This window comes from Pempheris klunzingeri, chromosome 9 (genome assembly GCF_042242105.1).
Source record: "Pempheris klunzingeri isolate RE-2024b chromosome 9, fPemKlu1.hap1, whole genome shotgun sequence".
NCBI classification, from domain to species: Eukaryota; Metazoa; Chordata; class Actinopteri; order Acropomatiformes; family Pempheridae; genus Pempheris; species Pempheris klunzingeri.
Genome location: NC_092020.1, coordinates 14,094,081 through 14,109,354, shown reverse-complemented (window position 1 = coordinate 14,109,354; position 15,274 = coordinate 14,094,081). Strand labels below are relative to the sequence as shown.

The 15,274-nt window shown below is 41.7% G+C and overlaps 2 protein-coding genes across 2 annotated transcripts; one reads left to right on the top strand and one right to left on the bottom strand.

Moving 5' to 3' along the window:
• Positions 1 to 430: 430 nt before the first annotated feature.
• LOC139206939 (zinc-binding protein A33-like) lies at positions 431 to 8,105 on the bottom strand. Its single transcript, XM_070836558.1, has 7 exons — positions 7,555 to 8,105; positions 6,698 to 6,793; positions 5,108 to 5,341; positions 4,860 to 4,882; positions 4,177 to 4,292; positions 820 to 3,022; positions 431 to 785 (listed from the first exon to the last, which is right to left on the bottom strand). Exons 1-6 carry the CDS (start codon positions 8,077 to 8,079, stop codon positions 2,457 to 2,459), a joined length of 1,560 nt encoding a protein of 519 aa, XP_070692659.1. The 5' UTR covers positions 8,080 to 8,105; the 3' UTR covers positions 431 to 785; positions 820 to 2,456.
• Positions 8,106 to 10,790: 2,685 nt separating this feature from the next.
• Positions 10,791 to 12,098, top strand: LOC139207685 (endonuclease domain-containing 1 protein-like). Its single transcript, XM_070837425.1, has 2 exons — positions 10,791 to 11,096; positions 11,493 to 12,098. The coding sequence occupies exons 1-2, from the start codon at positions 10,791 to 10,793 to the stop codon at positions 12,096 to 12,098; spliced, it is 912 nt and encodes a 303-aa protein (XP_070693526.1).
• Positions 12,099 to 15,274: the final 3,176 nt, after the last annotated feature.

The following is a 15,274-nucleotide window of genomic DNA, read 5'->3' as shown; positions in this document are numbered from 1 at the left end:
ACTGAAACCGTTCAAAGACAGGGATGAATGACAGAAGGAGTGGCAGCAGAGCAGTAATGTAGAAGTGAAGGCTTGTGTTACTGCATGTTGATCAGCCTGCAATAATATCTAATTACAGATCAGGACTGTTAGAGACAATCCTGACAGGTAGCCTCAAGACCTTCAGTTTATGGTTAATGTATAGGCAGATGACGCACAGAGATTAAGCTGACATGGATAGGCCTACATTTCATTTGGGTCAGACTAATTCTCATTATTTATTTGTCCGTAATAGTAGTCACAGGTGACCAAATTGCTCGATTGGCATGGGGTAACTCATTAACCTTGCTTAACTGGACATTAAAAAAGGAACAGTGAGTATCCGTGAGAGTAAACAAATCTCAAACAGAGTAAGGTCACAAATAATCAACTGATTATTTGAAATAGGTATTTGCATCCGTAACACACAATCTAATAAATCAAATGTTCGGTTTTTGTTGCTGTGTTGCATTATAATCGTGAAACCGCAACGGTTCCCTCAGGTGTCTCATTGATTGAGAACTGCACACTGGACCACTAGCCGTCCTGACACCTCTCTCTCTCTTCTGGCTGTCAGTGCCTCATTCCAGATGTTTTAGATTTGGATCTTCGTCCTCCCGGAGACTCAGCCTCACCTCATGTGTCTCTTTCCCTCTGTCTGTATGGTTTCCTGTCTCTCCTGGAAGTTACTCCACATCCTCTCCTGTATTTATCCTTATATTTTTACAATCTAATTTTGTCATCTGGATTTTTTTTGTTTATCTGGACTGTAATTTTGCTGTATTGGTCTATTCTGCACACAAGAAATCTACTGGATGTCCGTCCTGGGAAAGGGATTTCTCCTCTGGTGCTCTTGCTGGGGTTTCCTCTGTTTTATTGACCATTTAACAGTTTCTTGGGGAGTTAGTCCTTCTCTGAATCAAAAGTTTCAGGACAGAAGGTGGATTGCACGGATTGCAAAGCCCCTTAAGGCACATTTATGATTTGTGATACTGGGCTATATAAATAAAATTGAAATGACTTAACTGGAAAATCCGATAAATGGCAAGAAACAATTTTGCATTGCTTTTTCAGATTAACTTTCCCTAAAAGCTTTGAGTGGGCTGCAGTTTCTGGAGGTTGGCTTCCATATGGATCATAAAAGCTCAATGTTGTATCATAAAGACTGCTGAGGAACAGAGTGATGCTGCATTCAAAATTAGCTTTGGGTGTCCTCTGGTGGAATCAAAAGTACCAGCAAAAACCTCAGTGGGACATCTCTGGTCATAACTTTCAATGCATTTTAAAATGACATTTTCACAGACTTGTGTTGAACATATAATTAAGTAAAGTGTCCCTTGTAAAGTAAAGGCATATAAAAGCCATTATTACTTAGGTTTAATCTACTACATGCATCTTGCTTTAGATGTACATGTCATTAGAATAACAGGATTGGACATACAACACACCAGTGAAAGGTGCCTTGTGGTGTTTTCTTGTAAACAAACAAAAGTTGGGTTTACATTCAGTGTTACTCACCAAAATGTGTTGTGTAAATCCTTGAGAAATGTGTTGAATGTAATTTGTGGCTCCATTTTAAATCCAGCATAGTTCAAATCCATGTGTACTAGCTAGCAGTCTTCTTACTCCGTCTTTGTTGGCACATTGTTGGGTTTCATGGCACGTTACCGCCCCCTGTTGATCACTGGCAGCAGGACATAAATAAAACAGCGAGCTCTACTAGGGGTCTAAAACATAACAGGGAACCATTCAAAATCTTAAAGGATACCTCTATTCTGCATTTTTCTTACTGTCAACAAGTTAAGATGCAAATCTTTATAACATGGTCACAAAATATAGTTTAAAAAGTCTAAATCATTTCCTAAAACAGCTTTTAAATTTAGTTTGTTTTTTAAAATCAAATATTAGGAAGAAATAGTTAATTTATTTTGGACTATTTTCAGGTGCAGATTAATATACATTTGGTGCACAGAAAGGGTAGGGTAGCAGCACAGTGTTTGTGGGATCAAGTCTTGTTTGTCATAATAAAGGAACATGCAATCCAGTGCGATAATGTGGCTCATTGGTATGTTTTTAATATTTTTTCAAAAGTAACGGAAGCAAATGGCACAAAGGAGTAAGATAGAACAGGATTTGGCTGAACAGCCAGAACTTTTGATTTTTTGGATTTGTTGACAATAAGAAAACTGTAGGATATCAAGAACCATGTCCTTTAAAGTGTCATTTGTCAGTAGTTTCTTCTCAAACATTGCAGGGTCACCTGCATGTTCACCCTCACCACGTGATTAATGGAGAAAAGTCTTTATGCCAGTGCAGATATGTGAATGCTCATGAGATGAGTCCAGCTAAGTTCATCAGCTGTTGAATCTTCCGCAGCTTTATTCTGAATTAGCAGATGCACAATGTCAGTCCTCTTATTAAAAGCACATTGATCCCATTCATACCCAGTGTGGGGTTACTATGGAGAGCGGCTCCCGGTTGTGTCCATTGATGATCGGCCAGGGATTGAAGTACGGGAAAACAGGCTCCTTGAATTTTGCATCATAGAAGGTAAAGAGGTGGCTCATGTCTCCAGCATCATAAAACGCCACTTCACCACGACTGTAGTCCAGGTAGACCCCCACCCTTCTGGGGGGCTTGGAGGGGTATAACAAGCTCTCCTCTGAGTCGGTGCAGGCTTCATACTCGCCGGTGCCGTCACAGTTGTCCCTCAGCACCATTGTCCAGAAACCATCATCTGGGCACAGGCTGATCTCCTCCTTCCTGTTGACGGAGGCCAGGGCCACGCCCAGCCCCCACGCTGTCTTGGAGCCCACCTCCACCTCCCAGTAGTGCCTGCCAGAGGAGAAAGCTTCAGAGCCCAGGACGATGTTGTAGCGAGTGAAGCGCTCTGGGTTGTTGGGCAGGTTAGGCTGGATTCTTCCCACCTGGACGCTGGTGCGGCACGGGGACACCCACAGGCAGGGGTAGGCTGTGTCGGGGTCGAGGGTCACAGCTGTGATGGCTATGACAGAAAAAGAGTTAGAAATGGACCAATGAAACAACTAACATGTGTTTAAAGAGAATGACACACGAAAGACTCCTTGGCAGTGACCTTCAACAAGATACTGACTGCTTACCTGCTCAAATGGTGAAAGATGAGCTAGATAAGAGCATCAGCTACATGGATACAAATAAAATATAAATGATACTACGTCAAGATAGAAAACTCCAAAGATTCATCAAGTCTAGTATTGCAGTGTAGCGTTACACAGTCACCAACACTATATGATCACATGTGATTGGAAAGTGACCTGAAATACCCAAAATAAGTCTTTGCACACCTGAACTAGACCCGCTGACAGAAGTGATTACGTTTGGAAAGCAGGTACATACATGTTTGAAACTCATGTTCACTCAAGACTGAACATAAAATACAAAGCACAAAAATGCCTTTCATAGATTAAGACAACTTATTTTTTTAAAAGAGGCACCAAATGTACATGTCAAACTCAATGAAAAAGTTAAGCAAAAAGTGAAATATAATGTTGATGAATTTAAACATATTAGGAATTCTTTAACAATAGAAGCATCAAACACATTTTTGCATCACATCTTCATGATTGTACATCCTGCTGGTCCCAGGCCAGCAAAACTGTGTTGAAACCAGCTGAGATTCTTTTTAAGCCTTAAAAGGTTCCTGATAGGAAATCATTAATTCATCATCACTGTAACGACCTGCTAAGTTTTGCAAATCTCACTCTGTTTTCAGACCTTCAATTGATGTTTAAGATAATTTACAATGCTACATCTCCACCACTGAAAAGCTGTTTTCAGCTTCCTTCTGAGCAAGTGAGCAGAACCTCCCATGGTGCAATCAAATGTATATTTAGGAACCAGTCATGACAACAATAATTTGAAAGGGATTCATTTTTTTGTTGGTAGATTTGTCCGTTTAATTGTTAGTGTGATACCGAGTATGTGATGGTGTTGTATGTAAATTCATGTTTTCAGTGTCTGGTGATTGTACCTGCAGATGGAAGCTGCATCAGTTCTGACAGTTCTTTTTTTCCTTCGTCTATCTCTCAACTAAGTCCTCCAAATTTGTGGAAAAGTAACTGCTTTTGCAAGTGTGTTCGGATGGTGTGTGTATGTGTGTGCACATGTGTGTCTATGTACCAGGCTGAAAAACTGAGCTCATATTCCTCCAGGTCCTGTACTGCAGAGGTCCCAGGAAGTCTCCCGTATGCAGATTGGCATCTACCTCAGGGGGACACTCAAACAAGCTCTCAGCCCTAACAGAGAGAAGGAGAGAGACAAGAGTGATAAAAATAATTTAAAGCAAAAGGCAGCACAAGAGGGAGCGAAAGCCTCTTCATCACAGATCAATATTCTCTGGGGCTGCTTCAGTGGATTCACAGCACAAGAAAAGTACAAAGCAATACAAAGATGTAACTGTTAGCATTGTGGTTTCTTATCATTATGAAAGAACTGTGTAGAAAATATTAGGGAACAGAAAAACTAATGATGGACAATTCTCTTTTGTTTTTCTTAGACAAAGTGAAGACTTAAACCACGTAAATGTGTTCTCACACACACAAAATGTTTGTCAGTAACAGTTTCTGCATTCTAATTGCCACGAGTCTGCGTCACAATGTGAGGCAAAGATAAACCGCCCCGACATCCTGTTTCAAAAAGACAGTTTCTTACAAAACAACACGCCATTTCCTTGTGACTTCAGACTTTCAAATGAAGACAGCAGTCATAGAGAGAAGGAGGGGGGAGATGACCTAGAAACTAATGTAACTCAATAAGATCTCACTGCTGTTGAATGATCCTGATAAGATCAAGATGATACTCACCCTCCAATGAAATCTTTGATTCCCTGAAATAGAGCAGATCAGAACAAACCCATGATTATAAAATACTTCAGTCTCAACTGTAATATTCAGATAATATATCAAAGGCAATATTCTTCAGTACGTGCTGGCTGTGTTTTTTTTTCATGTAACTGAAAATCTTCTCTTTTTGAACTTTCTCAGCTGAGGGAAATGTGCTATACAAGCATAATGAGCATCATCCATTCGCTCCCCTTCCTCCTCTCTCTCACCTTGAGTTGCTCTGGGTTTTCTTCCTCCCTCAGTTTGAGGCGAAGCTGGTCGGCCGTGCTCTCCAACTGGCTGATCTGCTCGGTGGTCTGAGTGAGCGCCTCCTCCAGCTGGTTGAGCTTCTCCTCTTTCTGCTTCCGCAGTTTCTCCTTTATGCGCTCCTCCTCCTCAAGCAGGAACTCCCTCAGACGGCCAAACTCTGCAGTGACCAGCTCCTCCAGATCTCCTCCTTGCTCCTAAAACACAGAGCGAATGGTCTCATTTTTGGATCATGTAAATTAAAATAAAAACGTTGCCTGTGTGTTTTCTTCTTTTTCTTTTCCTATAAATTGTTGTGAAGCAAGGTGTTACTAAAAATGCGTGTCAGTCAACTAAGGCTGACCATAATGATGTATTTCCATTTAACTCACAGCCACATGTTTGTTACTAAAGCCAATCTTTGGTATTTTTTTTTTGGTAAGTACATTTTTGCACTTAATACTTTGCTCACTTTTGCATTAAGCATTGCAATCTCGTAGCTCAAGGAGGTTTATCAGACTTAATGCAGCTCCCTCTGGAGCAATAACAGTCCTTATATAACTCCTCACATATGCAGAAAATACTCTCTAAAAAAAAAAACCTCTAAACAGACTTTGCTAAGTAACATCATTGGATTTACTTTTTAAATAATGTAAACAATGCAGGACAGAGTTTTTTTTACATTGTAGTATTTTGGTATTTCTAATTAGAAGTGGGGATACTTAATTCATTCCTGTATGTTCTAAAGATAGATATGTGGGCAGGTAAAATGATGATCACACACACACACACGCACACATAAAGAGAAATCTGCAGGAAAAGACAAATTGACTTCCTCTCAACCTTGTTCACCCACATCCTGTCATGCTGGCGGAAAAACGGAGAAGTGAAAATCTGTGAATGTGCACATAAACTGTCAGACACACAGACAGCGAGAAACACAGGAACGTCTACATGCTGAGACATTCAGACAGACATACAGACATCCAGACTGGGCGGAAAAACACAATTTCTAGTAGCCTGGAGCACAGATATGTGTAGTTATCTGCTACAGCAGAAACGCACCACCACAGCAAACACACACACACACACGCTGCTGTTGTGGAAAAAGAGAACCAGCCTAAATTCTGTCAGCTGTTATCTCTTTCTGTGAGGATGTGTGACATGAAGGCTAGTGTACACGTGCTGTACATGTACGTGTGTGTGTGTGTGTGTGTGTGTGACAAAAAAGAGTGGCAAAAGAAAGGAGTGTGAGAAAGACAAACATGACATGACGTGTATGAAGGTTTATTAGCCACCAATCAAATTTCAGGAGGGACCTCATGAGAATCATCACGTCCAAACAACGCTGAGTAACAACCTGTTGTGTCACCAGCAGCCATAATTGGGACGAGTCATCCAACATTCACGTCTGTCAGAGAGGTAAAGGTGGAGGAATGCAGGTGAATGTTGTTTAGCTAGCTGAATATCTGGTTCTTGTGGACACACACAAGTATTTTTGTGTGCTCGGGGTATTTACTTTTCACAAACACACACACACACACATATATATATATATATATATATGTTTATACCTTTATAAGGAGGATCTTTTCATTGGTCTGTCTTTGAAAGAGTGTGGCCTCCTCTGTCTGTAGATGAACCCTCTCCAGAGCGACAGACAGCTTATCCTGTTGGTAGGCAGCAGAAATAAACAATCACATGCAAAACACGGTTAAGAACTAGTGCCACTAAACCAGATTATGCTTAAACGAAGAAATAATTTGATTGGTGCCTCCCTCTGAACAACAACATTCACCTTTAATGGGAATCATATGATGTTCACCCTTCAGCTACAGGCCACTCTGACCCACAAATCCAAACAAAATGGGAATTTAGCACCAGTGAAACATGTTGAAACACAGTTAGGCCTCTCACTGTGAGTCAGCACACAAATTGATGATGGTCAGCTTGAAGTGTAGGAGAGTTCACAGTTAACAAGAGCTCACAGTGGCCTGCTGAATTCCAGTAAAAACACAAAGTACCCAAAGGCTGCTGGGGCAAACAGGGAGTCTGTTTTAAAAAATAACTGCCATGTTACAGCATGTGCTCTGTGAAAGCACTATTTGTTAAGGTCAGAGCAGAAAACTGAATCTTAATAAACAAGGATTAGTTTGACATTAAGGAAAGTCGGTCAAACTCGAGATACGTTTGCTGCCCAGAACAAGGAGGAGTGTGAAGTGAGCATGGTGCAGAATGGCACTTCTTAACTTAAAACCAGAACTTTTTACTTAAAGTTTAGTGGTCCACAGTGACATGATGTCAGGACAGATGGATCATCACATAGTACTTTATCCCTGAAAGTGATCTGTATAAACTGAGATTTTGGGCCAAAGAAGTCTTCTATTTATCAAAGACAGAGATATGTCTGTAAAATGAGACAGTGGTCTACCTTGTAGTTTTCAAAGGCCTCAGTAATAGGGATGACATTGTGGGTCTTGTGGTCCCGGGACATGCCACAGACCAGGCAGATGGGCAGCTGGTCGTCCTCACAGTACAGCTTCAGCTTCTCCTCATGCTCCTCGCACATATCCAGACTATTACCCAGGCGCGGCCAGTGCCCGGAGGACGAGGCCACGCTGCTCATGCTGGAGCCAGGCTCCCGCTCCTCCGGCTCCTCCAGGCCGCCCTCCGGGTCCCACACGGTCACCCCCGCCGCTGTGTCCATGGCCCGGGCTCTCCGCACGCTGTCCACGACGTTGCACAGAAGCGAGTTGGGTCGCAGTTTACGGCCGCAAGACTTTCTGCACTTTGGGCAACTTGACAGCTCGTCCGCTTTGGCGTCCCAGCACTGGATGATGCACACCTGGCAGAAGTGGTGTCCGCACTCGAGGATGACCGGGTCACGGAACAGCTCCAGACACACCGGGCAGGTGAGCTCCGAGTGTAGCTCCTCAAGCGCGCTGGCCTCCGCCATACTCGGCCGTGCACATAGTTCTGAAAAACACGTCTGGTGGCAATAAGGGGGAAAGAGCAGACTGTTCTTCCGTCCACACAGACAAAGGGAGTGGTCTGAAGCTCACAGCACTGCAAATGTTTTCACGGAAGAGACAGAGGGCGTGCGGCGACAGGCTGATGGAGCTGCTGCTTTACTTAGAGGACACGGATTTACGTAGAAAGACGGAACCACAACGAAAAACCAAGCAAATGTTACATAACCAAAGTGGTAATGTTATCTCATATTTAGACTAATTACTAAGGAAATACATGCAACAAGTAGGCCAACTGTAAGTCATAAATACAATCTCTTCAAGTCATTAATAGTGGGTAATAAATATCCAGCCTGCAGTTATAATATTAAGGAATCAATCAATCAATGAAAGAATTTGTCACTTATTAACCCAACTGCATAAGTCATCTGTCATAAAAAATGGCCTCAATGTTAAAACTCATAATAGAGTTTTCTTACAAAAGTCCAGTTTGTAAATGCTAAAAAGTTGTTAATAGAATAATAGTGAAATTGTGAAATTTTCCAGAAGATCAGAGGACAAATATTGGAGGAGGTCCCTCTGATTGCCATGGGGAGAAAAGGCACCTGCAACAGCCTGGAACTAAACAGCAGCCATTATTAATGTCTTGGACTTACTAATAGTATGTGCATTCACTTTGCACCTGATAAACTGTAGGCAGCTGATTTAGTGACAATTTAAGCAAATAATCCAATCAATTTGTGTTCAAGTTGAATTCAAAGTAATTCATGTGATACTTAATTTACATGTACTATTACCATTACTGTTACCATTACTGTTACCATTACTCTGGGGAGCATATAAAGGAGCTTTTCAGGCTCATTAATTTGTGCTTCAGAGTGAAGCTCTTGTGGACAAACTTATTTCAACATATGAGAGAGCCCGGTGATAAGTATGTGTACGTTAAGTCAGAACACACCCTTCAGCCTCTGAGTCAGTAACACAAAACAAGGAAGAAGGAAGAAAACTAGCTGACAGAGTGAGTCACTTGGGAAACATAGTAGTTAGGGCATTAGTTTTTTAATTTAAATCTTTTTTTTTTTTCTCACTCCATAAGTCTTTTTTACAAGATTTAATACATTCAAAGGAAGTAGTTATATCTAAATAATGGCTTTCATTAGAGCCAGGGATCATAAAGGTATCAATTTATAAAATGAAATCTAAGATTCAGCCCCTATTCCCGCCACAATCATTTTCTTCTTTGTGGAAACTGACACTATTGGAGTTCCCCTGTTCAGACTCGTCATCAGTGACTGTAAATGCAGCGTTATTACTCACAACCCAACCAGTTTCACTGACCTAACTATGGTTTGTTTCTCTGTGCTGGATAGTCAGGCTGCTGTCAGGTGTCATATCTCTGAGTGCTCACTAGATGGCCATGATGTGTTAGTCACCATCCACATCTCTGAGATACAATTCACAGATTCCAGATTCAGACATATGCTCCTTTTAGCCCCAATCAAATCCTAGTTTTTCTCCTCAGTCACTGTTTACAATTTTTATGCTAAGTGAGGCTTTCTGCTATGACTTTATAAATGTGCCCAGAAAATCACCATTAGTCCTGGCATGGTGTACTAAAAGAAGTAAGATTTCTGACTGCATAAATTACAAACTAATGCATAAATGCGCACCAAAGCAGCATTCATGTTTTTTTTTCTCTATTTTTGCATCAATCCTGGGTGCTTCAGTAGTTAGCACTCTTGCCTCGCAGCAAGAAGGTTGCAGGTTCAAATCCCGGTTTGAACCATGCTAGCGTGGGTTCTCTCTGTGTACTCTGGCGTCCTCCCACAATCCAAAGATGAGGTTAATTGGTGACCATAAATTGAGTGTGTGAGTGAGTGTTTGGCTGTCTCTAAGTGTTGGCCCTTGGCCTCTCGCCTGAAGTCAGCTGGGATTAGCTCCCCCTGATGGATAAGTGGTATAGACAATGGATGGGTGGTTTTGGCAATGAGGGAAATTTTGATGACCAACACAGAAACTGGAGAGAGACAGAAAGCAAAACAAAGAGAGCTGACAATAAATATGTTAATGCCATTAACATTAAACAACTCCCAGAGACAGTTTAGGAAATGAAAAACCACTGAAACCACTGAAAATCACTTCCATTTTTTTTAGAGAAAATGTGAGTGGGCTGGGGACAGACACTCTTCAGGGAAATGCTGTAACACCTCAAGAGGTCTGTTGTCCTCCCAGCTGTTACAAAACCCAAGACCAACAAGAAACTGCACTGTAAGTTCCTGTAGTTTTTACCGCAGTTTGTTGAGTTGTTTTCAAACACACAGAATATCTCGTGTGTCGGCAGACCTGTACACAACTGGTGTGACACCAAAAGTATCTCACTGTTTAGTTTAAGTTTATTGAGTGCAGCTTCCTTTTCCCACCAAATCATTAAATACTTGAAAAAGATGGTCTGTACCTCAGCGGACTAATTAAAAAAGGATATGCAGAGCCATTTTTCCCAGAAAGCAGCCTGACTGCTGGTTAACAGGGGAAGTTTGATAGCAAACAGGGGTAGAGGGTGGGTTCATACTGTCACGCACTGGCTGTCAGTATATATAAAAGGAAGCTCAGTGACAGCCCATATTGTGCGTGTGTTCGCTAGCATCTCCTCCCTGCAGACATACATACATGCAGCATGCCTCCTTCTCTGTTGTGCAGGATGTCTCAAAGGAAGATGCTGCAATTCACCACGGGAGCTCTGTTTCTTCTCCTACCTTGGTTTGGTCAACTGGTCATTGGAGAGATCAGTGAAGACTTCTCCCAGTGCCTTCATTTCTTCTACAACAAAACTCCACCAAACGGCATCAGTGCAGCAGGATACCAGCCAATATGCCAGCGCTACAAAAACCAGTACCACTTTGCCAGCCTCTATCACCGTCAGCATCGTACACCATTGTACTCTGCGTACATACTCAGTCCTGCAGAGGGAAAACGACCCAAAGCCATTTGGAAGTATGAACCACAGGTAAGTAGGGCAACACAGTGAAGTGTAAGTCATTTTTTAAAAGACTGTATTTCATTGAGTGTTACTTTGTCTGGATTAATGAGTTTACAGTCCACACTAGCTAAAACTAATCACTGTCAACCAAATACGCACTGTCCTGTAATAAACCTTACCTTTATGAAGGTCATAACATTCAGTTTTGTTGAAATTGTAGCTTTGTTTTGTCTATCCAGCAACCGATCACAACGTTGTGTTTATGTTTTAGCATGTAAGAGACGATGTGACAGGAAACACTTGAGGCCACACACCCATTCAGTGGCTTCTCAGCTACAGCATGAGGGATCAGTAAGCAGCAAAATATTAGTTTGTAGCCTCTAAATACCGACGTGTTCCTTTCTGTCTCTCTTTATCACGAAGTTGGCGTTTTCCCGTGCCAGTCCAGAGATGAAACCCTTCCATATCCCTGTGGACCAGAATGTGATTGAGAGCCAGGCGGTGCTTCAGGACTACTCAAACTCTACCTTCACCAGAGGCCATCTTAACCCCAGCATGCACCAGAAGACAAAAGAGGACCGTCAAGCCACCTTTACCCTGACAAACATTGTCCCTCAGCGAGCAGGCTCCAACTCTGGCCCCTGGAACCGTTTGGAGAATGAGGTGTTAAAAAATTTCAAAACCTTCTGCAACGGGTTGATGTATGTGATAACCGGAGCCATGCCGTATAAGTCTGGACCCCACCAGATTAATAACAGGGTGTCTGTGCCTGAGTACATGTGGTCCGCCTACTGCTGTCCATCCTACAATGCCAGCCTTCCTGAGTCTGTGAGGCCCTTTTTCCCCACATATGCTGCAGTGGGAAGAAATGACCGCAACAGTGGAGAGGAGATTGTGCCGGTTAATGTCAAGGAGAATGCCTCTGTGAGGGGCTATGACGTGAGGCGGATGTCTTTAGAGACTCTGGAGGGTATCCTGGCACAAAGGCTGGCCATGCCCATCAGCCTGTTTCATGGACAGTGTCAGTAGCAAAGGTGAAATGCTTTAGTTCCTTGCTTAAATCAAATGTTAACTGCGATGTGTGCGCGCTGAAGTAGTCACCATGTACACCTCAGTGTCTGACTGGACTCCAGAGGTCAACAAGTCTTGACCAGAGTACCCCAACCCCAACTTTAATTAATTATTGACTATTGATTATTGAGTGTTTGGTTAAAGTGGACATGACAATTATCTCATAATTTTACTAATAAAAAATGATTGAAAAAGGTAAAGAGGCTTGAGGCTAAACTGGCAATTAATCAAATTGTTTCAAATTAGTCTATTAGTTTGGTAACAACTATTCTTAATACATCCAGATTAACCTGCTGGGGGACCAGTGGCATGATGAGCTAATGGGCACTTTTTTTATCCCCCCCAGATAAATCCCACTCTCTCTTTCTTTCTCTCTCTCTCTCTCTCTCTCCCTCTGCAAGTTTTTCTGTGCTGGAAAACTATGTGGCTAATGGTTGACTGTGTGGAAATTTAAGTAATCTCAAGTATATTACGGAATATGCAACATTTAAGCACAAAAGTAAAAAAAATGGCCACAGGGACGCTTTTCTATACAAGGATGGCCTCAAGCAGTTTGAGTTTGAGTTCCCTTACTGTGTTGATGTTTTAGTGATATGTAGCCCTGAAACTAATGTTTGATCAAATCACCTCAAATCAGTGCACAGTAAGCCTGGAGGAAGATAGTTTTGTTTGTTGAGTTTCTTCAGTTTAAGGTGTTTGTCTTGTCTCATGATGATTTGAAAAGAGTATTTTTGTCCTCTTGTCAATGTCATAATGACACACGATTTTCTGATTAAAATGAAATAAAAATGGATGAAATGAAGAACCCTTGAGATGAATGAAAATGTTTCTTAAATTCCTAATGATCTGACCAAAAATGAAACCATCCTCCACCTCCTCAAACAGAGCTCCAGTCAACAGTGAACATTTACTGCCATATTTATTTAAGGAGGATTATTCTCCCGAATTTACTTACTCATCTTAAATTGCAGTGTTTTGCCCTCTCTGGTTGAAAACTTCAGGTATTTTTCATAGTGATCAGACGTGTGCTCTGTCTCTGTCAAAGTGCACACAACTGCCTTTCTGAAGCAAAGTGAGAAACCTCTGGAAGTCAAAACAAGATTTGGAGCTGCTGCAAAGTTTCAAAGTCAATTCATCCTCAAGATAAGCAAGACACACAACTTTAAATCACTGGAGTAACACAAGCATCTACGAGTTACAATCATAGCCTGCAATATATTTAGCTACATTCAGACTTTCCATTCAAATGAAAAAAAGCCCCACCAGTATCTAGTGAGATTAGTTAGCTAGTTACAGGGATTAGTTTGGCTTTTCTTCTGCTCAGGGTCACCACTGACATTGGGTTTGTCTCGTTATGCTTATCGTAATGGTGTTGAGTCAAACTGTCTCAAGTCTGGCACACCTCAAGATGATACTGCATGCATACAGTGCCCGTGGTAAGGTGGTGCACAGCTGGGATTCATTGGCAGTGATTAAAAATGTTACTTTGAAGGAATAGTTGATGCTTATTAGCTTTATAGCCAGGAGTTACCACTTTCATATATGTCCATCAAATATAAAGCTGCAGGCCACTTTTTGGACACTTGTAATGAACGCCTCATTGGTACATTTTGATGAAACATATGTTTATCGACCATAATTGTTCACTCCTCCGTAGTCCCTGTAGAACTCTAATTAGCAGCTGGAGGCAGCTACTTTTTTCAGCCATATCAATTATAAAATGTTCTGATTATTTACCCTGTGCACAAAATGATAGTATTTACTTGCCTTGTCAGTCACCACTGTTTTCCTGTATTTTCCTGTTTTACAGTGGATAGCAGTGGTGGTTGTATAGGTCACTGCAGTCACTTTGGAATAAGCAAGGAGTTAAAATTAAATTGAAGACATCATATATAAACCAACATATGTGACTCATTTGTCTTTTCTATTAGATTTTGCATCTTAATTTTTTTGTTTACTTTTTGGTGTGCGGACAGGGTGTGGTCTCCCTCTCACTGTGTCTTGTGTGCAGGTACAGGAAGCAAATAGCTCGCTGTGGATCATCAACTGATCACCAAGGCTATAAAAACCTTTTATATATACTGACAGCCAGTGTGTGACAGTATGAACCCACCCCCTACCCCTGTTTGCTATCAAACTTCCCCTGTTAACCAGCAGTCAGGCTGCTTTCTGAGAAAAATGGCTCTGCATAAAAATGAGACTATTCTCTCCCTGGTATTCGCTTAGCTTCTTTTTATTTTGTGCAGTTTTTTACCATAGCACATACAGTATCTCAGCATTGCTTCCATTGCTGATGTTAATGATTTCTATACCATATTGTTTTATTTTGGTTTATTCCAACCAAATGGCCTTTAAGTAAATCGCTAGTGTTGAATTCCTTCTTGTCACCCCCATTGAGCCAGTTCATGATGAAATACAGAAGTGAGTTGTAACATGTTAGTCGGTCATGTGGTGGTTTGTGGGCTGATACTGATTCTTTCACACCAAACACGGAGGCTGAATGGAGAGTTTTTATGCTAAAGAGCTGCCAGTAAGTATATAGTCAGTTTTTGGTTTGACAGCTGGAGTAAAACACCTTGGTGAGACTAGTTTATCTTACAGTTTGAGTCTGGTGAAGATGTCTGGAGCAAAACCATCTGCTAACTGGAACCTCTTTCACAAGCACACATACACGAAGGTTTCTGCTCAGGAGTGCAGGGTGTCACAAAGGAGGATGTTGCAATTCACCACAGGAGCTCTGTTTCTTCACCTACCCTGGATTGGTGGCCTCATCATTGGAGAGATCGGCAACAATTTCTCCCAATGCCTGGACTTCTTCCATAATAAAACTCCACCATGGGCTATCAGTGCAGCAGGATACCGGCCAATATGCCAGCGTTAAAAAAACTAGTACCACTTTGCCAGCCTGTATCACCGTCAGCATTGTGAACCATTGTACTCTGCGTACATACTCAGTCCTGTAGATGGCAAACGGTCCAGTGCCACTTGGAAGTATGAACCACAGATAAGTAGAGAAATGATGTGTAAGAGCAGCCACAGTGTCAGATATGATGTAAAAATTAGCCGAGGAATTTTCATTGGAATGGAGACTTAATAAAGTCAAAGCAAATTAATTAATCTGTACGTCTATCGAG

Coding starts and splice junctions, on each gene's coding strand:
- LOC139206939 (XM_070836558.1), bottom strand. CDS start 8,079: ATGGCGGAGGCCAGCGCGCTTGAGGAGCTACACTCGGAGCTCACCTGC. Junction 6,794..7,554: donor AGGCCTTTGAAAACTACAAG/GTAGACCACTGT, acceptor GCCTACCAACAG/GATAAGCTGTCTGTCGCTCT. Junction 4,293..4,859: donor ATCAAAGATTTCATTGGAGG/GTGAGTATCATC, acceptor TCTCTCTGTTAG/GGCTGAGAGCTTGTTTGAGT.
- LOC139207685 (XM_070837425.1), top strand. CDS start 10,791: ATGTCTCAAAGGAAGATGCTGCAATTCACCACGGGAGCTCTGTTTCTT. Junction 11,097..11,492: donor TTTGGAAGTATGAACCACAG/GTAAGTAGGGCA, acceptor TTTATCACGAAG/TTGGCGTTTTCCCGTGCCAG.